At 51.0% G+C, this 27,432-nt stretch overlaps 1 protein-coding gene and 1 long non-coding RNA gene across 2 annotated transcripts; one reads left to right on the top strand and one right to left on the bottom strand.

The window, feature by feature from the left end:
* The first annotated feature begins 8,265 nt into the window (after window positions 1–8,265).
* On the top strand, window positions 8,266–14,357 carry LOC122386432. Its single transcript, XM_043375611.1, has 2 exons — window positions 8,266–10,311; window positions 14,352–14,357. The coding sequence occupies exons 1-2, from the start codon at window positions 8,266–8,268 to the stop codon at window positions 14,355–14,357; spliced, it is 2,052 nt and encodes a 683-aa protein (XP_043231546.1).
* A 10,416-nt stretch (window positions 14,358–24,773) lies between these two features.
* Window positions 24,774–26,233, bottom strand: LOC122386437. Its single transcript, XR_006257378.1, has 3 exons — window positions 25,897–26,233; window positions 25,270–25,415; window positions 24,774–24,977 (listed from the first exon to the last, which is right to left on the bottom strand). It is a non-coding gene; the product is annotated as an uncharacterized LOC122386437 (long non-coding RNA).
* Window positions 26,234–27,432: the final 1,199 nt, after the last annotated feature.

Genomic DNA, 27,432 nt, shown 5'->3' with positions numbered 1-27,432 from the left:
TTTGTTTGAAAATGCGGTCTCTATAGGAGTTTCCAGACGATATTTTTTTTTTACTGCCTATGGACCAACACAGCAGACCCCACACTTCAGAGAAACCCGATAACTGCACAGTGTAATATTTGTGTACTAGCTAACAATAAAGTAGGCACGCTGCAGACGAGACGATCCGTGAAATATCTCGTAGTGTTAGCCCATTTTACACCAATACGATAACGTCCCTCCCCCTCCCGCCCGCCGGCGTGTATATGCACACAACCGTCCGCGTACGAAAAGTTGTTACAGAGAGTGCCGGTCGTCTTTTGGGCAATCCATGTAATGCCTAGGCAACGAGTGTACTCAGTTAATTTTGACCATATTTCAGGGAGTGCCTCGCCTCCGCCTGGCATTTCATGAAATGCCTAAAATTTTCAGGCATTCGCTGTAACGCGCCTATTTCTACGAAGATTTCAGTTTTTGCCGGCATTCCATGTAATGCCTAGGCATTTCATGAAATGCCGGATTTCACCCGATGCCTACGACATATATAAGTCATATATAAGCCAGGGGGTCATACCCCCGCCCCGTGGCCGCTCGATTTAGGAAAAATGATCTGGCATTGAGAAGAATCTGACACACCTACAGCGTTATGACAGACTTACAGCGAAGTGATACTGTGTATTGCAGGGACCGTGACATTTTACACCGAATCATGTCACCTTGCATATCAAAACAAGGTATTTCCAAACGAACAAAGAAGTAGCTGTTCAAACTACCTATGTATCAATGTGGGACGTACCGGCTGGGGACGTTCCGGCTGGGGACGGCTGGGGACGTACCGGCTGGGGACGGCTGGGGACGTACCGGCTGGGGACGGCTGGGTCGTCAGATTTCCCGGGTGTCTCGGAGACCATCTCGTCTACGACATGTCATCCCGGCCCCACCCCGTGCCGTGCTGCCACCACGCCACCGAACGCCACTGGCCAGCCCTAAGGTGTCGGCGGGTGTGCCTCTTTTCTACGGCCATTTTCCAGCGGCCGGCCGGAGCCAGTCGCGGGAGGCGCTGCTGATTGGTCCGTGCGTAACGCGCGAGCCGCAGAAGCGTCTGCTGATTGGTCTGTGCGTGGTGCGCGTGCCGCAGAGGCGACTGCTGATTGGTCTGTGCGTGGCGCACGTGCCGCAGAAGCGTCTGCTGATTGGTCTGTGCGTGGCGCACGTGCCGCAGAAGCGTCTGCTGATTGGTCTGTGCGTGGCGCGCGTGCCGCAGAGGCGTCTGGTGATTGGCCAGCTGCCTGGGCTGCGCCGTCTTCTGGCCGCCTTGGCCGGGACGCTCCACCTCCTGGTCAGTGGACGCGGCGCCGGCCGAGCGAAGCCGCAGGACCAGTGGCGGCCTCCGTCCTATCTGTCCGTATAGTTCTGAGGGTTCCATGACAACTGAACCAGTGACAACTGAACCAGGACAACTGAACCAGTGACAACTGAACCAGTGACAACTGAACCAGTGACAGCTGAACCAGGGACAACTGAACCAGTGACAACTGGACCAGGGACAACTGAACCAGGGACAACTGAACCAGTGTCAACTGATCCAGTGACAACTGAACCAGGGACAACTGAACCAGTGACAACTGAACCAGTGGACAACTGAACCAGTGGACAACTGAACCAGTAGACAAATGAACCAGTAGACAACTGCACCAGTGACAACTGAACCAGTTACAACTGAACCAGTGACAACTGAACCAGTGGACAACTGAACCAGTGGACAACTGAACCAGTAGACAACTGAACCAGTGACAACTGAACCAGTGACAACTGAACCAGTGACAACTGAACCAGTGGACAACTGAACCAGTGGACAACTTCGAACCAGTAGACAACTGAACCAGTAGACAACTGAACCAGTGACAACTGAACCAGAGACATCTGAACCATTGACAATTAAACCAGTCACAACTGAACCAGTAGCCCAGCCAGCAATTTTACTCCGGGCCCAAGCAGACTGAAGTGAGGCTTGCCCGAGATTTTTAGTTGGGCGAAAGTCGGCTAGCGCTTGGGCTAAAGCCAGCTAGCGTTTGGGCAGTCGGCGTATGACTAAAAAAAAACGCCGACTAAAGCCAATGCTCTGCCGGAGGTATGCGCGCTCGGCGAGCTCAGGACAGCCGTAGTTACGCCCTAGCTGTGCGACGTTTGGCGCAAGCCCGATGTAAGTCCGAGCAGTCAATCCATTTATATACCGGAGATTCCTCTGGGCCCAAGCGGGCTGAACTCTGCCATGCCCACGTTACATGCCCTGTCTGTCCCGAGTTACGCCATCAAAGTGAATATTATTTATACGTTGCTAACTATTCGGGCGTCCCAGGTGGGCGTAACGGTCAGTTCGCGACCACCAGGCTCTGTCAGCCCTGTCAGCCATCGTACGGCTCTCGGACGGACACTGACACAGATCAATTGGCAGACCAGCAGATTGGTACAGTCCGTCCGTACAGCCACGCGCTACCTTGTACCTATACAGCGCAGTACGACATTAGAATTGTTTCTGGTTCAGCTGTCCACTGGCTCAGTTGTCCACTGGTTCAGTTGTCCACTGGTTCAGTTGTTCGCTGGTTCAGTCGTCACTGGTTCAGTTGTCCACTGGTTCAGTTGTCCACTGGTTCAGTTGTCCACTGGTTCAGTTGTCACTGGTTCAGTTGTCACTGGTTCAGTTGTCACTGGTTCAGTTGTTTGCTGGTTCAGTCATCACTGGTTCAGTTGTCCACTGGTTCAGTTGTCCACTGGTTCAGTTGTCACTGGTTCAGTTGTCACTGGTTCAGTTGTCTACTGGTTCAGTTGTCCACTGGTTCAGTTGTCACTGGCTCAGTTGTCACTGGTTCAGTTGTCACTGGTTCAGTTGTCACTGGTTCAGTTGTCACTGGTTCAGTTGTCACTGGTTCAGTTGTCACTGGTTCAGTTGTCTACTGGTTCAGTTGTCCACTGGTTCAGTTGTCATACTGGTTCAGTTGTCACTGGTTCAGTTATCACTGGTTCAGTTATCACTGGTTTAGTTGTCCCTGGTTCAGTTGTCACTGGTTCAGTTGTCGCTGGTTCAGTTGTCACTGGTTCAGTTGTCACTGGTTCAGTTGTCGCTGGTTCAGTTGTCACTGGTTCAGTTGTCCCCGGTTCAGTTTTACTGGTTCAGTTGTCCCTGGTTCAGTTGTCACTGGTTCAGTTGTCTGCCTACCAGTTCTGAGACACCAATCCGTGTTTTTGTTCGAAAAATCACACTACTTTGTTTGTAAGAATTACTTTTTACTGCAACAATAAAGAGTAATTTTTGCATCATTCATTTTTGCTGATGATAGGTAGCCGGGGAGAAAAGTAAATGAATGTATTATCATTTATTTATATTCTCATTGTTAGCGATCAAATACTTTGCTTTGGGTATTTTCGCAAAGACGGCCGGCGCTCGGAGCGCGGCGGTCCGTCCGCCGCGCCGCGCCGGGCACATATGTGTCATCTGGCTCCTGTCCTGGTTCTCAGGCCCACGTGTTGTGCTACCACGAGGGCTGAGACGGGACGGGGGCCCGACAGTCTTCGACGGGACTTCACCGGTGCGCGACGGCCCGGTGCACGACGTGGCCGACGTGGCCTTACGTACGACGCGGCCGACGTGGCCCTACGAGAACGATTAGTGAACTGCATTTGTGACCCCCGTATTTTGTGCATTTTAACCGCTTCCGTTTCATTCAACAATAGACTTTTACTTATATGAACAATAACTTTATGGTCCTCCGGGGGACGGAAGAGAACGAGTACGAGAACGAGTGAACGATCACGAGCACGCACGAACATTAACGTATCGAACGGGTGAACTAAACGATTCTCGCGAACACTCATAGCTATGCTCTTTGCGAGGACGTTAAGAAGAATATCTAACTAACAAATAAATTGGCGTTCATGAAATGCATACGGCTGTTCAGTATTGACATAGTACCAATAAAAATATATGCACCATCTAGGTGGAAAATTGACATAATTGACATAAACTCAACTTATCGTTTTTGGCACACGTCATATGCTCCAGGGTCTTCCCAAGATTTCCATTAAAGTAAATGGTGTGACTGTGCAGGAGGTTGAGCGAGTAAAGAATTTGGGGCTGGTTATGGACCGACACTTATCTTTTGAAACGCATGTCAACCAACTGGTTGCAAAGTGCACCGGGCTACTTATAGCTTTGAGCCATGCGAGGCATCGTTTACCTGAAGGTGTGCTACCAGTGATCGTGAGTGGCTTGGTTATTTCTCTGATTCGATACTGCATTGTTGTATACGGAAACTCAACTACACACTCAGTGACGCGCATTCAGAAACTGTTAAACTTTTGCGCAAGAGTGGTGTCAGGGCGGAAAAAGCGGGAACATGTGCGTGATGTGTTGAGCGAGTTGAACTGGTTGCCTGCCGAGGACCTCGTGATGTATCGTACACTGTGTCTGCTGAAAGCCATCCTCACCTACGAACAACCGGCTGACTTGGCGAGTCACTTTCGAACGGCGATGAGTGTGAGGCAGAGATCGACCAGGCAGGACGACCATCTTGTTTTACCACGCATCAGAACAGAGTCAGGGAGGAGAATGTTCATCTACCGGGGGGCCCGAGCATATAATGCCCTACCACCCTCCGTACGGGACGGACGCACCGCGGCTTTCAAAAACGCTTTGCGGATACACATGGGTCAGGCGCGGCAGATGCAGGTGTGAGCGTGCTCGTGTGTGGTACCTTTTAGCATTCTTTCATTGGGTTAGTTGCCTTTTGCATTGTTTTATGTCGTATTAGTGTCGTGTGTGTATACCTTTTATCCCACAACTGACGTAAGCACATGAAAAGCCGGTGTATGTTTACCTGGATGAGCTTGAAATACATTCTGAATTCTGAATTCTACCAGGGGGTGCTTTTCCAGCACCTGGCGAGTGGCAGAGTCAAATTATTGCGCAGTAAAGCACATATTATAAGCACCCTTTTCTACAGCATCACTATCCTCGCGACTAACGCAAAGCAGCTTGTGTCTCAGATGAAATGCAAGCAACCATTTGAGCATTATTACGTGGTAACCTTTTAATTTCAGGGGCGTGCTCGAGCACCCCCAAAACCCCTTATTCTCCACCCATGATATGCTTGCACAGATGTCATTTATTCATATGACTCTTATAAGGAAAGACCTATCTTTAGAGGCTGCATTTTGATTGTTCTTGGCACCCATCCACATTACAGCAAATCGATTATAACACTGCATAGACGTCCTTCAAATTGCAGTCTCATACCATAACTGCGACGTGTATCGTTATGCCACAGGCAATACAGTGGTCATGTCAACTGCGATCAGACGTAGCCCGTGAGTCCATCTACCGCTCGCTAAGCCTGCTGTATGTGAGTGAGTGGCCAGTACGGGGAGGCCGATGGCACGCCGCCGCCGGCCCGGCCTGACCAGTGGAGCGTCTGGCTATCGTCCAGCCGTGCACGGTGTGTTCCGTTTCCGGCGGGCTGAGTCCCTCGGCCGGGCCGGGCCGGCCGTGGCGCGTCTCGCTGTGGCCGTCTGTCCGATCGGCCGCGTCCCCCTCACCGACCCCTCCGGCCCAGACGGGTCCGTCTGGCGAGACGTTCCGAGCGGTGTGTCCATGTGGAGTGAATGCACTGCTAGCCACTGCAGCTGTTTGGTGCCCGGCTGCCGGAATAGAGTGTCGGAGCGGCGGCAGAGGAGTGACGGCAGCTGTTTGTGGTGGATTCTGACGGAGCTGACCACCGGCACAATAAGACTGCAGCGGCACCAGCCACGGGGAGGGGGCTGCAGCTGGGAGTGTCACCGGACCGCTCTCCGTGCCGGCAGCTGACACTGACCGGGGGCCGGTCTGACACTGTCAGGGGCTGCAGTGTCAGTGTGTCAGTTCAGCTGACAGTCGGAGGACCAGCAGCTGGACACAGCTGACACTGTATATATATAGACCACTGTCACTCCGACACTGACACGGACTGGGACGGCACGCGCGGTGTGACGTCACACTGGCCTCCAACACGGCCTCCAACAGCCACCCGGCTGTGGGCACGGACACACCGGCTGCAGCCAGTATAACGCTCGCCGCTGTGCTGGAGCCGCCCGCTGGCCACAGCAGCGACGGGGGCTGACAATCGTCCCGCACGGCAACGGAAAGGCCACACGACGGCAACGGGGGTGACTGCTGTGGTGAGATTTTCCGATAAATACGGGAATGGCTGTGAGCTCGGTATTATTTTGTGTGTATTTGACGAGAGCTGACCGTTCGATTTTGTGAGTGTGTTGATGGACAGGCGAGGGTGATAAGTTGATTTAGTGAGTGCGTTGATGGACAGACGAGGGTGATTAGTTGATGTTGTGAGTGCGTTGATGGTCAGGCGAGGTCACGTGGTTGACAGCGAGACAAGCCCGCTGCTGGATGTGCTGTGACAGTGTGTCGGTGCTTGTTGTCGGTGTCTGGTGGTGCAGCTGGCGGCGGCCCGCTGCCATACGGGAGCGGTCGGTCGGCAGGCCGCTCGGCGGCTCGTCCAGCCGGTAGTTGGTGTCAGATCTCTGAGGCCGGTGGGTCAGAGCCGGTGAGCCCGGTCAGGGCACGGCCGGAGCACGGCCACGGCCCCGGCGGCGGCACGGCGTGCTTGTCAGTGGGCCGGCCGTGACCTGGCGGTGACCGGTCGGTCTGTCTGCCGACCGGCCAAACTGTACTCAGGTCACCAGGACATTAGCACAGATGATGAGGTAAGCTCCGAAGGTAACGGTTTTCCAGGACAAAGACTGGACATGTGTAAAATGTATTAGTCTGTGTCTCTCTGTTTGTTCACATAGTTTGTATTCTAGCCTTGTCGCGTAGGGTCGGCGTCGGGTCATAAGTGGTCATAAATGGAGGTCTATGGCCACACATGTGCGCGGCAGCAGGGACACGCCGGCCCGTATATCGGGCGGCCCGGCTGGACATTGGGAGACGGGCGGGCAGTGGAGAGCAGGGCGGGAGAGAGAGAGGACGGGTCGGTGTGCGCGTTGAGATGTCTGAAGGGTGAAGAAATACAGTCTACGATAGACGCAAAGTTTGAATGCCACAAGCTATTTCGGCATTTTTTTGACAAGTGGTGAGAAGATGCCGAGTGTCGAGGAGGAGACCAGTGACACCGCGGGAAGAGCGGTGATGGAGGTGACTCCGGCGTTCGACGCCAGGACTATTCCGGAGTTCGACGGAACTGGAAACGTAGTGGAGTGGCTGGAGCAGGCTGCTCTCCTGTGCGAGCTGCGATCAGTGTCCTTGATGGCTGTGTTGCCGACTCGCCTGCGCGGCGGTGCTTTCGCGGTGTGGTCCCGAATGCCCGCAGCGACTCGTCATCAGCTGCCCAGCGTGAAGGCCAAGCTGCTGAGGGCCTTCGCCATGGACCCGTTCACAGCGCAGGCGGAAATGGCTCGGCGTCGCCTTCATCCCGGAGAGACGGCGGATGTGTACTTAGCGGCGCTGCAGCAGCTCGCTGAGTTAATGGGAGGTCTGCCGGAGAGAGCTATCGCCATCACCTTCGTCAATGGGCTGCCGGAGGCTGCGCAAGCTGCGGTTCGGGACGGGCTCGGAGACGAGTTCACTCTCGAGTACGTCCTGGACCGAGCGAGAGCCGTACTGTCCAGGACAGCAGTCACGGCAGCGCCACCGGCGGCGGCAGCGGCGGCGGCGGCGGCGGCGGCGGCGGCGGGGGCGGCGGCGGCGGCGGCGAGTGGGCCATCACGTGACATTTCAAGGTCAAGTCGCCGGCCGGCTCCGATCAGATGCTGGATATGTGGTCGCCCAGGTCATATCGCCCGGATGTGCCCAAACGGCTGCGGCGGGGGAGCTGCATCAGCGCCAGCACCTCCTCCGCCGTCCACCGAGCCGGCAGCAGAGCGCCGGTAATCCAGATGCTGCTCGACGGGCGACCGTGTCACGCGCTGGTGGACACGGGCTGCGAGGAGACCGTGGTGTTCGCGGGTTGTGTCGATAAATGGGATCGATGTGAGACAAACTTGACCGCGGTGAATGGGAGTGTCGTGCGATGCAGCGGGAGTGCAGAGGTGCTGCTGGAGGCACAAGGCCGGCGGGCGGTGGTCCGGGCTGTGGTAGTGGCGGAAAGGTTGTTGGGTGTTGACGTGCTGTTGGGCATGACCGGGTTAGAGGCGCTGGGTGGTGTGTTTGTTAGTGGTGGAGAGGTGCGTTTTGGTGGTAAAGTGGTGACGGGGGAGCGTTCGGGGTGCGCCGGTGTAAAGGCAGAATCGAGCGGTATGTCGGCAGCGGTGTCTCAGGGGCGTGGTCCAGTGGACAGACAGATCGAGACGGCTGATTTTGTGGCTAAGTTCAGCGACGGAAAGTGGACAGTTTGGTGGAAGTGGGCCGACGGAAAGGAGCCAAAACAACTCAAGAATACTGTGCCGCAATATCGCGTGCCGGCAGAGTCGCAGGAGCGGTTCGACGCAGAGTTACGGCTGTGGATCGAGGAAGGGTGGCTGCAACCGTACAATGAGCAGGAACACGGGCCGGTGCGTGGCCTAATTCCGCTCATGGCGGTCACCCAGGAAGCCAAGGACAAGGTCAGGCCGGTGCTCGACTACCGTGAACTGAATGAGCACCTGGTGGCTCATACGGCTGAAGCTGATGTGTGCCGCGACCAGCTCCGCAAGTGGCGGCAACACGGCGACGATGTGGCCGTCATCGACCTGAAGAAGGCGTTTCTGCAGCTGCACGTGGCCCAGGAGCTGTGGCCGTTTCAGACGGTAATCGTGGACGGCCAGCGACATTGTCTGACAAGGGTCGGATTTGGTCTCAGCGTTGCAAGCGGCATCATGCGAGCGGTAGTGCGGGAAGTTTTGGATCAAAGTCCAGAGATCGCAAAAGCAGTGCTCCCGTACGCTGACGACCTGCTCGTCAACGAGACGCTCATCTCGGCTGAGCGGGTGGCCGAACATTTTTCCGCATACGGGCTCTCGTGTAAGCCACCGGAACGGGTAGCGGATGAGGCCGGAGCCAGGATGCTGGGGCTCCGAGTGAGACGGCAGTCTGGCGGTGACGGCACACTGAGATGGTCTCGGGACGGCGTGACACCAGCTGAGCCACCCGGGGTGCTGACCAGGCGGTCAATCTTCGCCTGGGCGGGTCAGCTAACCTCACACGTGCCCGTCGCCGGGTGGCTGCGGCCGGCCGCTGCCTGGCTGAAAAGGGCGGCGAACAAGGTCACCAAAGATTGGGACTCACCGATCACCGACGATGACCTGCGCAAACAAGTCAGTGATGTGGCCCGGCGGCTGGCAGAGTGTGACCCGGCACGAGGACAGTGGTGCGTCTCAGGAGACTCGGTGACGGTGTGGACTGATGCCAGCTCCATCGCCCGCGGCGTAGTGCTAAGTGACCCCACCACGGGTGAGGTTATCGAAGACGCCGCGTGGCTCCGATCTGACAGTGACTCAGACATGCACATAAACCTATCGGAGCTGGATGCCGCGCTGAACGGTATGAATATGGCGGTGGCGTGGGGATTCAAGCGTGTGATCCTCCGCACAGACTCTGTCACTGTTCAGCGCTGGCTGACCGACGCTCTGACAGGCCGTGCCCGACTGAGAACGAAGGCACAGTCGGAAATGCTGGTTCGGCGGCGGGTGGCCGTTTTCAAGCAGCTCTCCAGCGAGTACGACCTCGTCGTGACAGTGGAGCTCGTGCCGTCGGCTGCCAACCGTGCAGACGAACTCACGAGAGTACCAAAAGAGAGGATCAGAACCGGAAGCGAGCAGGCGACAGGTGTGGTGGCGGCCGTTAGGACAGCTCGACCGGAGGACATAATGGCGGTGCATGAAAGTGTGGGACACCAGGGAGTGCGGCGGACGTGGTGGTATGCGCGCCGAGAGCTGGGAAAGAGCGTGACGAAGTCGGCCGTTCGTCAGATCGTTAGATCGTGCCAGGTGTGTGCGTCGATCGACCCAGCCCCGTCGCGCTGGAAGCATGGTGCCTTGGCGGTCGAGCGCAACTGGGAGCGGCTGGCAATGGACGTAACCCATTTCCGCGGAAAACACTATCTCACCGTGATTGACTGTGGGCCGTCGCGATACGCCATGTGGCGTGAGATCCGCCGCTCTGACGGGAGCGAGATCGTCAGACAACTCGAGGCTCTGTTTTTGGAGCGAGGAGCACCGGCCGAGCTTCTAATGGATAATGCGACCGAATTCAAGGGTCGAGAGCTGAAGGCGTTCGCGGTGCGGTGGGACGTCGAGCTGAGGTATCGCGCGGCCTATGAACCTGGTGGGAATGGCATCATCGAGCGCCACCACCGCACCATCAAAGTGATGGCCGCCCGTCAGGGATGCACCGTACCAGAAGCCGTGCACCGATATAATGTCACGCCCAAGGACGGGCGTGATATTACCACGGCCCCGATACATGGTGCCTACCGTCAGGCTGGCAGAGACTTGTGCGTGCAGTCACAGGGAAACACAGCTGCTCCTCCTCAGACGGCCGGCCAGCCTGGTGTGTATCAGCCCGGTGATGCGGTGTGGGTCCGAAAACGGGGCGATCGGTGCACCGCCGTGTCAAAGGAGGGCACTGTCACCAACGTCGTATCCGCTCAGACGATTGAAGTGGATGGAGTCCCATGGCACGTGCGGAACATTCGTCATCGTCTTGCCAACAACGGTGACGACGCAATGGCTGCTTCGACGGATGATGAGCAGGAAGAGGAGATCGCCTGTCCGGTTCCGACCGCCCATGTGCCTGGACAGCTGGCCATTGAGGCGCCGGCGGCGGTGGAGCCGTCAGAGCTGACCCCAGCTGTCGCGCCGACCGAGCAGACCGAGCCGGTCCCTCGAGCAGCAGCTGAGGCGGATGGCGGTGCCGGAACAGAGGAGCGGATCCATACAGTGAAAGTTGTAAAAACGGAAACTGAGGGATTGTCAAACGACCGTGTGAACGAAGGTAGAGCGCCAGCGGAAAGTGTAGATAATATCGATAGTTATAGTGACGTGCTAAGAAGGGGTTTGCGCTGCAGGCGTGCGCCGCAACTCTTCGGCGCTCCCATCCCCCATTAGTTAAACTGTAGTTAGATGTGTTCTTTAGGAACAGGGGGGAATGTGTCTCTCTGTTTGTTCACATAGTTTGTATTCTAGCCTTGTCGCGTAGGGTCGGCGTCGGGTCATAAGTGGTCATAAATGGAGGTCTATGGCCACACATGTGCGCGGCAGCAGGGACACGCCGGCCCGTATATCGGGCGGCCCGGCTGGACATTGGGAGACGGGCGGGCAGTGGAGAGCAGGGCGGGAGAGAAAGAGGACGGGTCGGTGTGCGCGTTGAGATGTCTGAAGAGTGAAGAAATACAGTCTACGATAGACGCAAAGTTTGAATGCCACAGATGTATAGACAAATAGATATATATTGAGTAGGAAAAACATACAGCACATGGGTGGACGCGTTTCGTCAGAGACTTTTCAACACCCGAATATTGACAAAACAATACGAACACAAAAGAACAAAGCTAGCAAGCACAGTTTCATACCTGTTGATATATCGCGTGTACATATTATGAGAATGTGCCTAAATGCAAATACACTTCCAATACTGCGCGTCAGTTAAATGGCAAAGAAAGAGAGAATACATATATAAGACAATTCATGTTGACAGTATCTGTTTTTCTATTTAACATTTATTTTATAATCTGAGTACAATATACGGCCGCAGATTTTGCCCATTTTATAAACCCAACCCGTGTATTGATCGTTTCGTTCGTTGCAATGTATGCCGCTTCCGTCGCCTTTCTACTCCCCTTGTTTTTGCACTTCGCTATCACTTTCGCCCCTCCCCAATTCGGTAAATGATTCGTTGAGTGAGCATGAAGCACGAATGCACTGTGTTCCATGTCGTTTCTTACATCTATATTACTATTTGAGGTGACGTAGTTTCTGTCTATTACGAAGGTCGCGACATGGTGCTACGTAGCGCGGGTTACAGGTCACACCGTTGCACCTACCGCGCTGAAGTTTGCGCAACTCATAGAACAAGGATGGACAACGTGCCTTTGAGCGGTCTCGGCTCGATCGGATCGATAGCGAGCGCGTGGCGCGTGCCCAAAAAGTGCAAATTCGCGTCATAGACTTTACATGTATAAATCGGCTGGCAAAAACGGGCGAAAATGGCTAAATTTGCCCGACACGGGTCCGGTCCCGGTGCAATATCTCGGTAACCGTGGGCCCGACCGGTACGGGGAAAACAGCATCGTGTAGAGAATCGAACGGGCTATCGAATGGTGTGCGGTGCAGGGGTTGGCACGCGCCACGTGCACCGGGGAGGACACTTTCTTATGAAAAATGGACGTTTTGGACGGATTTTGGAATTTATATTAATTTCAGGTGATCGTCAGACGGAATGAGTTGAAACAGCGCCTATTAGCAATAAAAATGTACCGTCTCTCATGGAAAAATTGTGAAAAGCTAATTGATCAAAAACAATGTGGAAAAAATCGCTGAATTAAATGGTATTTGTCCAAAATGTGCCACTAAATAATTACACGGATTTTGCTGCTTAAACTGATACGTTTGACAATTGAAAATGCTATCATTGGAAAGAGCATTCAATTCTCTCCAAGATCCAATCATCACGTTTGCATGACAAGCAACAGTATTCTTAAAAATATAAATGTTTCAAACCTCTGCAAAACGATTTTTAGTGAAAATTATCTACGCCTTTAATTTGTCATAAAACTACGCGCCTAAATTATAAAGCACATTTGACAGATTCTTAAGTGGAAAGCATGCTTATCAGACATGGGCACCTCGATGCGGTGGATATTTTTTCCACAAACCAAAACGTTTAGCCGTCAAAAAGCAATCGACCGAAATGGATAGATAACCCAACCGACACAAGAACAACCGAACACCCGCCGATCGAAAATATCCCTTTTCGCGTTGCGGAGCACGCGGGTCACCCTAGTCTCTCCTATGTTCTTTTAATCTTTTGTCCATGCCTCTACCTGTTTCACCTATATATGACTTTTCACAATGCCCACAGGGTACCTGATATACAACGCTAAGATCTACATTCTTACTTATTTTCTTTTGCGTGATCTCTCCTATTTTTCTGCCAGAAGTCAATGCGACTTTGACGCCTGTCGTTTCAAGTTCTTTCGCGATGTTTTCGGCTGCTTTTGAGTTCGGTAATGAAATATATCTTATGTCGTTCTTTCGTTTCGCTTCAGCTTTTGCTCTGTTTCGAATGTTCAGCGCTTTTTTCTTGAGACGAATGAGATAGCCTTTGGGATATTTAAGCTTCATGAAACTGGAAAAGATGTGCTCAATTTCTTCAGCAAGATACTCCTCACTACAAATACGAAAAGCCCTTAAGAAAAAGCCCAATACCACCCCACTTTTCACTCTATCACTATGACCGGAAAAGAAATGAACATAATCTTCCCGGTTTGTAGGCTTACGATATACTTTGAATTTTGCACGACTATCGCTTCGGACTACTTCCGTATCTAAGAAAGCAATGGAACCTCCCTTTTCTGTTTCCACAGTAAACGGAATCTTCGGGTCGACTGCGTTGAGTTCGTTGACTTTGGCGTTCAAATCGATCGTTTTTGGTACTACTACCAGCACGTCATCGACGTATCGTACCCACAGAACATTGTCCCCCATAATATTTTGGTACCTGTTTTGTTCCAGCCATTCCAAATACAGGCACGCTGCTACTGGACTCAAGGGTGAACCCATTGCCAGCCCGCTGTGTTGGCTGTAATCATCCGACTCAAATACAAAACCCCCAAAGTTCATACACATTGACACAAGCTTAAAGTAGTCAGACTTTGCGAGCGGCAACTGGTTCGCATCGATCTTATCAACTACATCTTTGATCACTTTTAGGGCGTCGTCTACGGGTACATTCGTGAACAGTGATTTTACATCAAGACTAGCCATGTACTTATCTGTGAAGTCGAAGTCTTTAAGTCGTTCAATTAAGTCGTTGCTGTTCCGTAGGTGTGCATCACTGATGGCACCCAGACTATTCGATAAGGGCTTTGCCAGTACTTTTGCGAGTCGATGTGGCGCGCTGCCGATTCCTGACGTAATGGGCCGTAGTGGGATGCCGTCCTTGTGGAGTTTTGGAAGTCCACGCATCTTTGGAGTTTCTGGTGATTCTTCTAAAAGATGCAATAGCTGTTTTCCTTTTTCCGATTTTCGTAGAAGTTTTCTTGCCTCCTGGTTGAATTTCTTACTTGCCTTTTCGACAAATCCGTGTGGTCTTTTCTTGTATGTGTCATTGTCATTCATCAGCTCTTTCATTTTACTTACATAGTCAGCCTTATCCATAATAACCACTCCCCCACCTTTGTCCGCAGGTGTGATCACTATAGTCGGATCGTTGGCAAGACTTTGGAGTGCCTTCATGTATCGTCTGGGTATCTTGTCTGGTTCATTGTCCGATAAGGCTTTGCAGCACAGCAGTATTCCTTGGATAAATCCCTTTTCTATATCATCCTCATGATTCTTGTAATTTCGCTGGACGTGGTCCATGTAGTTGCTCTTATCTCTTCCGGAGTCGAATTTCATGCCAAGTGCTAATGCTTCTTTCTCATCGTCATTTAGATGTCGTGAAGAAAGATTTGTCAAAATGTCCGTGTTACCTGCTTCGCCCCAAGGGCTGTTCATGCACAGCGTGTGTAACTTTCGTTTCAGGTTCATCTGTTGGCGTTCGTTGAAATCGTTCAGCTTCGTTCGTAAGGTTGCTGGTAGCGGTACTCCAATGACTTCGTCCTTCAGTTCATGTATCTTATTTCGTAACTCGGTACAAGCCTCTTCTAGATAACAACGAGCTGATTCGCCAAAAGGGTGATCAGCTCTGATCACGTATCATCATCGCGAAAGAACTTGAAACGACAGGCGTCAAAGTCGCATTGACTTCTGGCAGAAAAATAGGAGAGATCACGCAAAAGAAAATAAGTAAGAATGTAGATCTTAGCGTTGTATATCAGGTACCCTGTGGGCATTGTGAAAAGTCATATATAGGTGAAACAGGTAGAGGCATGGACAAAAGATTAAAGGAACATAGGAGAGATGTAAGAAACGACATGGAACACAGTGCATTCGTGCTTCATGCTCACTCAACGAATCATTTACCGAATTGGGGAGGGGCGAAAGTGATAGCGAAGTGCAAAAACAAGGGGAGTAGAAAGGCGACGGAAGCGGCATACATTGCAACGAACGAAACGATCAATACACGGGTTGGGTTTATAAAATGGGCAAAATCTGCGGCCGTATATTGTACTCAGATTATAAAATAAATGTTAAATAGAAAAACAGATACTGTCAACATGAATTGTCTTATATATGTATTCTCTCTTTCTTTGCCATTTAACTGACGCGCAGTATTGGAAGTGTATTTGCATTTAGGCACATTCTCATAATATGTACACGCGATATATCAACAGGTATGAAACTGTGCTTGCTAGCTTTGTTCTTGTGTGTTCGTATTGTTTTGTCAATATTCGGGTGTTGAAAAAGTCTCTGACGAAACGCGTCCACCCATGTGCTGTATGTTTTTCCTACTCAATATATATATATATATATATATATATATATATATATATATATATATATATATATATATATATATATATATATATATATATATAGTTAACAGACCAATGCCGATAATAAAATAGAGAACAGACTCGTTTGTGACGTTTCGATATATGTGTATGCTTATATCTTCGTCAGAATAATAAATCGGCGTATCGTTCACACTTTTCGACAATAATCAGACAGATTATTGTCGAAAAGTGTGAACGATACGCCGATTTATTATTCTGACGAAGATATAAGCATACACATATATCGAAACGTCACAAACGAGTCTGTTCTCTCTCTCTCTCTCTCTCTCTCTCTCTCTCTCTCTCCTCTCTCTCTCTCTCTCTCTCCTCTCTCTCTCTCTCTCTCTCTCTCTCTCTCCTCTCTCTCTCTCTCTCTCTCTCTCTCTCTCTCTCTCTCTCTCTCTCTCTCTCTCTCTCTCTCTCTCTCTCTCTCTCTCTCTCTCTCTCTCTCTCTCTCTCTCTCTCTCTCCTCTCTCTCTCTCTCTCTCTCTCTCTCTCTCTCTCTCTCTCTCTCTCTCTCTCTCTCCTCTCTCTCTCTCTCTCTCTCTCTCTCTCTCTCTCTCTCTCTCTCTCTCTCTCTCTCTCTCTCTCTCTCTCTCTCTCTCTCTCTCTCTCTCTCTCTCTCTCTCTCTCTCTCTCTCTCTCTCTCTCTCTCTCTCTCTCTCTCTCTCTCTCTCTCTCTCTCTCTCTCTCTCTCTCTCTCTCTCTCTCTCTCTCTCTCTCTCTCTCTCTCTCTCTCTATATATATATATATATATATATATATATATAATATATATATATATATATATATATAGACCACTGTCAATCGGACACTGACACGGACTGGGACGGCACGACGGTGTGACGTCACACTGGCCTCCAACACGGCCTCCAACAGCTGCACCCGGCTGTGGGCACGGACACACCGGCTGCAGCCAGTAACGCTCGCCGCTGTGCTGGAGCCGCCCGCTGGCCACAGCAGCGACGGGTGCTGACAATCGTCCCGCACTGCAACGGAAAGGCCACACGACGGCAACGGGGGTGACTGCTGCGGTGGGATTTTCCGATAAATACGGGAATAGTTGTGAGCTCAGTATTATTTTGTGTGTATTTGACGAGAGGTGACCGGTTGATTTGGTGAGTGCGTTGATGGACAGGCGAGGGTAATTTGTTGATATTGTGAGTGCGTTGGTGGACAGGCGAGGGTGATTAGTTGATTTTGTGAGTGCGTTGATGGACAGGCGAGGGTGATTAGTAGATTTTGTGAGTACGTTGATGGACAGTCGAGTGCACGTGGTTGACAGCGAGACAAGCCGGCTGCTGGATGTGCTGTGACAGTGTGTCGGTGCTTGTTGTCGGTGTCTGGTGGTGCAGCTGGCGGCGGCCCGCTGCCATACGGGAGCGGTCGGTCGGCAGGCCGCTCGGCGGCTCGTCCAGCCGGTAGTTGGTGTCAGATCTCTGAGGCCGGTGGGTCAGAGCCGGTGAGCCCGGTCAGGGCACGGCCGGAGCACGGCCACGGCCCCGGCGGCGGCACGGCGTGCTTGTCAGTGGGCCGGCCGTGACCTGGCGGTGACCGGTCGGTCTGTCTGCCGACCGACCACCGGTCGAGCCCCGACCGACCACTGGGACGGCACCGGTGGATGATCAGGGGGGCGGGCGGGACATTTGAGACCATTGAGTTATGGAAGACCATCGTTATTCGTTCGTGACTGCTGATTACATAGTTCAGAGCGTATGTTCTGTATGTTTCTCGATAAACAGGTGTGTGTGTTGTATGTGAGTGAGTGGTCAGTACGGGGAGGCCGGCTGGCCGGCGGCCGATGGCACGCCGCCGCCGGCCCTGCCTGACCAGTGTAGCGTACTGGGAGCAGAGAGGTCTGAGGCTGTCACCTCGGCGCCGCGGGCAGCGTCGGCCGGCCGCCGCCTGCCCTGTCCTCTCCGGTGTGGACGGAGACGAACATCGGACATAGGAGCGTCCCCGGCGGCCGTTTGTCCCAGTTGTGGGGCCATGCCGGCGCGTCGGACGGCACGGAGGGAGTCGGGTCGTAGTCATGTGACTGCACGGTGGTGTGTAAGGTCGATCGACGAATACAATGTGCATTGGAGAAGACACCCAGTTGACCACGTGACCTCGAGCGACCCTGCACAGCGGACTGGGGAGAGAAGAAGGACAGGGTTGGGGGCTCAGCGGCCGCCGCAGAAACGGACACTCACTTATAGGGTAGGGACAGTCGGCAGAGACAGTCCCACCGGTCCCACTCATGAGACAGGGACAGTCGGCAGAGACAGTCCCACCGGTCCCACTCATGGGGTAGGGACAGTCGGCAGAGACAGTCCCACCGGTCCCACTCATGGGGTAGGGACAGTCGGCAGAGACAGTCCCACCGGTCCCACTCATGGGGTAGGGACAGTCGGCAGAGACAGTCCCACCGGTCCCACTCATGGCACACTGTTCATTGGTTTATTGAAGGCGACAGATGATACAGCTCAAGCAACTCCTCTCGTGTATGTATAGAAGACAGAGAGTAGAACAGACACCCGCTTGCCGGAGCAGGCGGGCGGGCGCGGCTGTGAGCCGCCGTCTCAACTGACACCGCCTATACAGCTCGGACGGCCTATCCAGTAGTGTATTGATATATACCTGGCCGTGTGAGTGTCACAACACGCATTCAGAACACTCAACATGGCGCGCTGTGCACTAGAGATGTCAATCGGATACCAACGTTTTGGTATACCTACCGATACCAAACCGATACCAACTTGGTACTTGGTATTTCAATCGTAATGTGTTTGGTATTTTGTTGGTATCATAAACCCTCGCTAATGTATAAGAGGCTAAGAAATCGGTAAAAAGTTGGTATTTCCCTCATTTTCCCAAGTTGGTTTGGTTTCGGTATTTTCCCGGGATTTTCGGTTGGTATTTAGTTAGGTATCGGTATTCTGATTTTCTGTAATTGACATCACTACACTGAAAAAAATAATGACACCTAAAAGGGGTGTTTTTTGAAGCGTACCAAAACGCGCAGTTTTCTGGAGTCCGATTACACCCGGAATCAGACACTTTCTAGGGTATTATGACACTGGTTGAGGGTGTATTTTAACACCGTAGGTCGTCAAATGATTCCCGGAATCATACGCCTTATGGAATAAAAATACACCCCAAATCAGAGTCATAATACTCTAGGAAGTGTCTGAAGTGTCTGATTCCGGGTGTAATCTGACTCCTGGAAACTGCGCGTTTTTGGTACGCTTCAAAAAACACCCCTTTTAGGTGTCACTTCAGGGAGTAATCGGATCTTGAGGGTGTATTTTGATCCCACACGGTGTATGATTCCGGGAATCATTTGACGACATGTGGTATAAAATACACCCCAAATCAGAGTCATAATACTCTAGGAAGTGTCTGAAAAGTCTGATTCCGGGTGTAATCTGACTCCTGGAAACTGCGCGTTTTTGGTACGCTTCAAAAAACACCCCTTTTAGGTGTCACTTCAGGGAGTAATCGGATCTTGAGGGTGTATTTTGATCCCACACGGTGTATGATTCCGGGAATCATTTGACGACATGTGGTATAAAATACACCCCAAATCAGAGTCATAATAAATACTCTAGGAAGTGTCCACGAACCCTAACTCTAGCCGTCTGTCCTGTCCAGTAACGACCGATAACATTGATATCGACTGTCGGTCCGTGTACAAGAGCAGCTGAGGTTTTCTGTGCGTGCCCTCTGACAGCTTTTCGTTGTTCCCTGTGAGGGTGCTGGGACAATTTACTCAGGGTCGCTGTACAGTAGCAACTGCGGGTCCCCGTACAACTAACCAACATACCCATGGGTATGTTCTGCTTCTGAAGCTTATAGGAACGATTAGCCAGACTGCAACGAGACTTTAAATGTAGCTTACATGTGTCTTCACCCTTGCAGCTACAATTTTATCTATTGACGATGACGTCTTCTTTTCAATCAGTCTTTATACCAGATATTGTCAAATGATTCTCGGAATCATACACCTTATGGGATCAAAATACACTCTCAAACAGAGTCATAATTGCAGTTGTTAACCACGTGACGCAAATAACAATACATGTATGTCATTCTTTATTTTATATGCAACAATAAATTCCAAAACATTTGGGCACGAAATGAATGGCGAAATCTAATGAAAACTTATCGGAAAGCTCATGGGTCCGTGACTCCATTCACCGTAAGGAATTACTCACATTTCAACAATGTCAATGTTCCATCAACCGGTGATTATTGCTACTTACTTAGGTAGAGTTATTCTGCTGCTTAATGACATAAAAACTTACCTCCGTCTCCATGGGGCGTTGCTATCTTGTCCTACTTCAAAATTTCGCCGAGTGCAGGGCGCCTCGTTATTTAAATACGCATGTTGAGCAAACTACAAATAAAATCTTAAGTCTATCGTTAAAGCACTATCACTTGAAGTAAATCTACACTTTAACCCTCGCCCTGGCAGGGCATTTTTCATAACACGGCCTGGCAGGGGGGGGGGTCGATGCGACCCCCCCCTCGCGATTGGCTCCTATGGCACCTAGAAACACCAAATTTGGTAGGTAGGTGGGCCCCCTGGAGTTCTCGCCCCTGTGCAAATTTGGTTGCTCTAGGTCAATATTTAGGGGGGTTTTGGGGGGTATAAATGTAAAAATTTCGCTAAAAACAGGTCAAAAGTTTTTCGCTTATAACTTTTGATCTAATTAAGATAGAGCAAAAAGAAAAGCACCAGTGAACTCAGCACGTCAAGGCGCGTCGAATGATATGCTTTTTAGCTTGCTTAAGTGTACTTAAAGTTTTTCTTAAATTTTAAGTAAACTTAAATTTATAAATTAAGTTCAAGTTAACCAAATTGCATCATATCGCATATCATTCGATTCGGCTGATCACCAGGAACACAATGATACCATTTTTTAAGCTCTAGCGTCATTGTGTGCCAAGTTATTGGCAAAAACGTCATTTGACCTCAGTTGACCTCATTTGACCTGACCCATCGATAAGTACACCAAACAAAGAAGCACCAAGTGACCTGCTGTTAAGTACTGTGGTTTCAAAGCACAAAAGTGATGGAATGAAGCGGATATCTCCAGTATTTTCCGAATTTAGTATTTTCCCATAGGCTTAACATTACGACGTAATGACCTCTAACTGACCTCAGGTCAGTGACCTAAAAAAACCCGAACTATATGTCATACAACTCGGTGAACTTAGCACATCCTGAAAGTTTGAAGGAAATCAGTCCATAACTGTGAGTTGGACAGGTGTAAAAAGAAAATTGAAATTTGACCATGACCTTGTACCGGTTTTTCTGACCTGGTGACCTGACCCTAGATCACTCGGACCTGAAATTTTCAGGTCATATGTAAAAAGGTTGCCCCATAGGCTGTGCCAAATTTGGCGGCGCTGCGCGCCGCCGTTTTTACGCTATCTTCGAAAAACCTTAGGGGGGGTCGCATCGACCCCCCCCTGCCAGGGCGAGGGTTAAACAACGTTTGGCGACATTACAAGCGCGTTAATTCAAATAAGTTCCTCTCCCCGCTCACACCACACGCACCCACGTGGGCACACTTCCGGCAACTGAAGTCAACGGCTTTCCCAACGGTTTTCCTGCAAGGTCGAGCTATTTCATCTTCGTGGCGGACCGGCATGGCTAGAACACAAATGACGTCACACGACAATGCAGCTTGCTGATTGGCCGGCCATTGACTCAAACCACTGGACCTGAGCTGTGGTTCGCACCAGGGTTACAGAGTCAGAGTCAGAATTGGGTGGAGTTGACAGAACTGTGGCCGGAGTCAAAGTCGGAGTAGACTTTGGAAGCCGACTCTTCCAAGTCGGAGTCGGAGTCTGAGTCACCGAAAATCAATTGATACCGCAGCGTATCCGGACAAATCTTTGCATGGCATTTCTTCGTCGCGCAATTCTTCGTCCGCAAAACTTCGTCCGCTCATTTCTTCGTCTCCGCCTTTCTTCGTCTTGCATTTCTTCGTCTCGCATTTCTTCGTCTCGCATTTCTTCGTCTCGCATTTCTTCGTCTCGCATTTCTTCGTCTCGCATTTCTTCGTCTCGCATTTCTTCGTCTCGCATTTCTTCGTCTCCGCATTTCTTCGTCCGCGCATTTCTTTGTCTCGCATTTCTTCGTCTCGCATTTCTTCGTTTTGCATTTCTTCGTCTCGCATTTCTTCGTCTCGCATTTCTTCGTCTCGCATTTCTTCGCCTCGCATGTCTTCGTCTTGCATGTCTTCGTCTTGCATGTCTTCGTCTTGCATGTCTTCGTCTCGCATTTCTTCGTCTCGCATTTCTTTGTCTCCGTATTTTTTCGTCTCGCATTTCTTCGTCCGCACATTTCTTCGTCTCCGCATTTCTTCGTCTCGCATTTTTCCACAAATCTTCGTCCGCAAATTGACAGTGCAGCCTGCTGATGGGGCTATTGCCTATTTCATCTTCGTAGCGGACCAGCCATGGCTAGCACCAAACATGTGCATGGATCCGAGCGATGGATCTATGATCTCAGTGGATCTCGAAGCAAACTGCAGGTAACAGGTTAGAATCTATGATCCCATCGGATCCGTCGTGAAAAACTCATCTTGGATCTATGATCTCATACGATCTGACGATAAATCAAGAACATGGATCTATGATCTGAGTGGATCCCACCATGCACAACATTTGAAATCATGTTTTAAAGGGTTTCTGTATCAATAAGTGCCACAAAACTATGGATTATGACGTGCGAGCACATAAAATCACTCAAACAGAACGGTTATGCGTTGCAACAAGTGTTTTTTTTTTATTTCTGTGCTGACAAAAAATAAGTGAGGATCTACGATCTCACAGGATCTCAAGCAAAAAATGAGACTCGAATCTGTGATCCCTACGGATCTCTCGATAAATTTGAGAGCTGGATCTATCGGTTCCCCCCCCCCTTAACCCTCGCCCCGTTGGGGGGGGGCCATTTTGGCCCCCCCCCCCCCCTGTGGTTTTTCCTGAATAGCAAGAAAACGGCGGCGCGCAGCGCCGCCAAATTTTCAGTACCTTTCCGGGCATCAATTTGACACCTTCACACCAAATTTCAAGTCTTAGGTCACCTTAGGTCAGGAGTTATTGAGGTCAAACTGAGGTCATGTTCGAGCAAAAATGAGCAAAAAACATGCAATCTTGAAACGCTCACCAAATCTACAGTTATCAAGCAATTTCAAAGTTCTTTATATGGTCTAATAGACAAAAAGCGGCGCTACAAAACTGCTATCTCGGAATTTCAAAATTTTTGGTTTTTGACCCAAAAAAATTCAAAAAATTGATTTTTTTAGAAAAACTAAAAAAAAATCCAAAATTTTTCCGAATTTCGAAAAAACCGGAACATATGTGATAGTCCCTGCGCTCTTCTATATACATACCAAATTTCAGATCGATATCTCGTTTTTTGGCCAAGTTATAGCGAAAAAACTGTTCAAAAATGATGACGTCAAATTTTTGAACTCAATTTTTATCGATTCTAGACCTCGTACGGCAAAACAAAGACCACCATTGAACTCCCCGTGACGAGCTGCATCGATTCGATACCCATTTTATGCAAAAATATCAACTTTGAAATTTGACCTTATTTGACCTGACCTTGACCTGACCTTGACCTGACCTTGACCAAAACGTGACCTAAGCTGGCCCCAAAGGCTGCCTGACCCACATAATCGCATTTGTCATGTAAAATGGACCATAAAACATGTATCACACGACACTTTCATATTGTGACCCCCCAGTGACCTGACCTCAGTGACCTGACCTGGTATCAGTGACCTCAACTAGCAAAATATGTGTTTGAAGAACATTTCCCCATCGATGATTTTCAATGAAATGCATTTTACTCGATTTTACAACGCATTTCTTGAAATGCCTGTAAACGGTGAAAATTGGACCTTTGACCTGACCTGTGACGTCATCGGTTTGACCTAGGTCAATAAAATTGGGTCACAAGGTAGTTCCCTGATAGGGCTATCCAACACCGTTTGCCGCTTGTCGCTACGTTGCGTGGTTCTCGAGATCTTAGGGGGGGGGGCCAAAATGGCCCCCCCCAACGGGGCGCGTTGCTCGGCAGAGCCCAACGGGGCGCGGGTTAATTGAAGATGTTCCGCCGCTATACTGCTATCATGAACCCTATGGGTGTCATTTCACTCAGTTGAGCGTTTTCGTAATCCGTGACTCGCTTATTAGGTGTAATTTGACCCTCAGTGGTGCCATAACATTTCCGGTGTCATTTGAACCCAATGGGGCTCAAATGACACCGGAATATTATGACACCACCCAGGGTCAAATTACACTCAATAAGTCATTTGTACGGAATATTATGACACCACTGAGGATCAAATTACACCTAATAAGGGAGTCGTGGATTGCGAAAACGCTCAACTGTGTGAAATGACACCTATAGGATATAAAAACTCCTCATGATAGCGTCAAAAACGCTTAGATGTGTCATTTTACACTGACACCTTGCAGGATCTTTTGACACGACACCTAAAATGGGAGTCAAAATTTTGGGAGTCAAATGACCCTTGGGTATGTGATTCTGACCGAGATCAATTTACACTAAAAAACGGTGTATGGACACCGTTTTTCAGAATCGGATTACACCATGGGTGTCAGTTGATTCCCAAATAGGGGATCGTGATTCCCGGGGGGAGTAATTATTTTTCTCCGTGTACTGTGCACCTCGGTGCCCGGTCAGACAGCGTCCCCGTCCGACTGACCGCCGAGCCGCACCGCACCGCGGTCACGTGACCGAGCCGCCCGACCCGACACGGCGGTCACGTGACCGAGCCGTCCGACTCCACCGGGAGGCGGTCACGTGACCGAGGCCGGCCGTGCCGCCGGGACCAGGCGCGGTGAACCGAGTCGAACGGTCCGGGAGGGCCCCCATTTATACAGCTAAGCTAAGATGTGGGTTCTATATACAAAATATCACAATGTCACGATCAGTTACTACACTCAATCACATCACTTTTCACTGTCCCATTACCCACAATACCCGCCCGGTAATTACCCACTGGGTCACATCCCTCCAGCCAATTACCACCAATACCCGCCCGGTAATTACCCACTACATCACATCCGTGTGCTACTACTACATCTACACTACAACTACTACAACTACATGACTACACTAGAGCGGACACGGGGGCCGTGTGCCGGCTGACCGGCGCCGCTCTCAGTGCCGGCTGGTGCAGCACACACGGCAGCAGTCAGCTGGCGGCCCCGGCCGACTGGCTCGGCCTCTCTGCAGTCAGCTCATCACTGCACGGTCGGTAGTGCAGCGTATCAATACTACCACTTCCACACTGTGACCCGACCGCCTCCCTGGCTCTTCAGCTGATCGTACAGCTCCCCTGTGGACAGAGCAGAGACACGTCTGAGGTGGGCACGTCACACACAGACAGACACACACACAGCGGTACAGCCATGTCCACACACCGCCGGCCAGTGACGTCACACACAGGACAGACGGCTGACGTGACGTCACCGTCGGCCGTGGTGGCCGTGACGCGTCACGTCACCGTCCGTGACGTGGCCTGCGGCGGTGGTCGAGTGTGTGTGTCTGAGAGGCCGGTGGCGCCGTGCAGCGTCTGTTGTGAGGGACTGACTGGTCAGAGGCGCGGCGCGCGGCGCCCTCTCACCTACCGGGGACAATGAGATTGATGGTACGGGGCTCGCCATCACTGTCCCGGCCCAGGTCCGCCTCCTTCAGGGCGGTCAGCACGGCCCGGCCGGTGTCTGCCGTGCAGTGAAGGTACAGCGACCACAGCTCCCGACACGACTTGACCAGTCTGTAACAGAGCAGAGCAGCAGAGCCGTCACACACAAACACAGCGGCACCAGCCGGCCGGACGTACGAGTCAGTGTCAGTGTCAGTATTTCAGTGTCGATGTGTTGGTGTCAGTGACAATGCGTCAGTGTCAGTGTGTCAGTGTCAGTGTGTCAGTGTCAGTGTATCAGTGTCAGTGTGTCAGTGTGTCACTGTCAGTGTGTCAGTGTCAGTGTGTCAGTGTCAGTGTGTCAGTGTCAGTGTGTCAGTGTCAGTGTGTCAGTGTCAGTGTGTCAGTGTCAGTGTGTCAGTGCCAGTGTGTCAGTGTGTCAGTGTCAGTATGTCAGTGTGAGTATCAGTGCCAGTGTGTCAATGTCAGTGTGTCAGTGTCAATGTGTCAGTATGTCAGTGTCAGTGTGTCAGTGTCAGTGCGTCAGTGTCAGTGCGTCAGTGTCAGTGTCAGTGTCTGACAGGACACCCCTCGCCAGTGTCTGCTGACTGACCTGGTGTACGCTGCTGCCGTGAAGGCCGTCTCTGCCGGCCGCTGGAGGTCCCCCAGTGTAAGGTCCTGCAGCCCGGGCCAGCCGCTGAGACTGTCCAGCACGGCGTCAGGGACGCCGCCGGACAGGGTGAGACGCTCCAGCCCAGGGCACCTGGTGAGGGGCTCCAGGCTCACGGCGTCAGGGACGCCGCCGGACAGGGTGAGATCCCGCAGCCTAGGGCACCTGGTGAGGGGCTCCAGGCTCCCTGTGTCAGGGACGCCGCCGGACAGGGTGAGTTCCCGCAGCCCAGGGCACCTGGTGAGGGGATCCAGGCTGCCGGCCGTGAGATCAGAAAAGTCTAGAAAACACACAGACACACATAACAGACAGGATCAGTCGGCAAAAATACATGTCAATATAGGAAAAAACGAAACAGTTATGAATTCGCATGCTTTTCTGAACACAGACACAGTAGACGATGATATAACAGTGGTACTATATTATATGAAATCAGTTCAGCCAATGCATTGAAGTGCATTGAATATTGCATTACAATCGCATTATGTACCTATGTTAAACTAACTCAACTAACTATGAGCGAATATGTCACTGATTTAACAGTCCTCCTCCATTTTGAAGCTCATTTAGCTTGATTATATCGCAACCCACATTGGCTCCCTCGCCCGTAAACGGCGATCTGCCACCTTCGCCCATGCAGGGGGGGGGGGGTTGGTGCGACCCCCCCCCTTGGCATTTGAAAACGGAACGTCGTAGAGCTTAGCGGAAAAGACCAACGGATTGCTCTCGCCGAGATCTCGCGATTGGTGGTATATTTTTTGGTCCTAGGTCAACATTTGACCTACTTTTGACCGGTCAAAGGTCAAATTTTCGGAAAAATAGACTTTTTCAACTTTCCGCGGCGATTGCGGCAAAACGGTGGGAGATATCGACTTGAAACCTTCACTATCGTGTTCCTTGATCAATTCTCTATTGTTTTTGGTATGTATTTCGTTTCCCTAGCTCTAAAAATTGCGCGTTGGGAGCGCCGAAAGTCGGCAAGGTCACAGTCGGCGGCAGAAATTCGAAAAATCAAAATTTAAGTTTTTGAAATCTGATTGTATTTTTGGATTTCGGAGGTCCATTTGCTCCCTATAGAAGCTAATATTGCTGAATATTCCCATTGAGGTGACAAGAATTAGCAAAATAGTGGTTCGGGCGCTTTTCAAAAATAGTACCGGACGCTGTTCCTCTTGTAACGTCATAGCTCCGTGACCTGACCTGACCCGGTCAAGTTTCTTATACCATATGATAGCCAATACTTGCCCCAACATGCATTAGAAGTTTCATCACGATCCATCAACCGATGACGGTACCACCGGCAGGAAACCTCGGGCGTTGGCACTCAGTTTGTGAAAATCCGGCCGGAGGCTGTTCCCTTTGTGACGTCATAACTCCGTGACCTGACATGACCCGGTCAAATTTTTTTTTTATCAAAAGATGCGCAAGGTTTGCCCCATAAGGTACCCAAAATTTGGCGGCGCTGCGCGCCGCCGTTTT

This window comes from Amphibalanus amphitrite, unplaced genomic scaffold (genome assembly GCF_019059575.1).
Source record: "Amphibalanus amphitrite isolate SeventyFive unplaced genomic scaffold, NRLGWU_Aamphi_draft 000251F_arrow, whole genome shotgun sequence".
In the NCBI taxonomy this organism is placed as follows: domain Eukaryota; kingdom Metazoa; phylum Arthropoda; class Thecostraca; order Balanomorpha; family Balanidae; genus Amphibalanus; species Amphibalanus amphitrite.
This window is presented reverse-complemented; position numbering and strand designations above follow the sequence as displayed.

What these genes read in the sequence shown, in the direction of transcription:
- LOC122386432 (XM_043375611.1), top strand. Translation starts at nt 8,266, where the DNA reads ATGTCGGCAGCGGTGTCTCAGGGGCGTGGTCCAGTGGACAGACAGATC.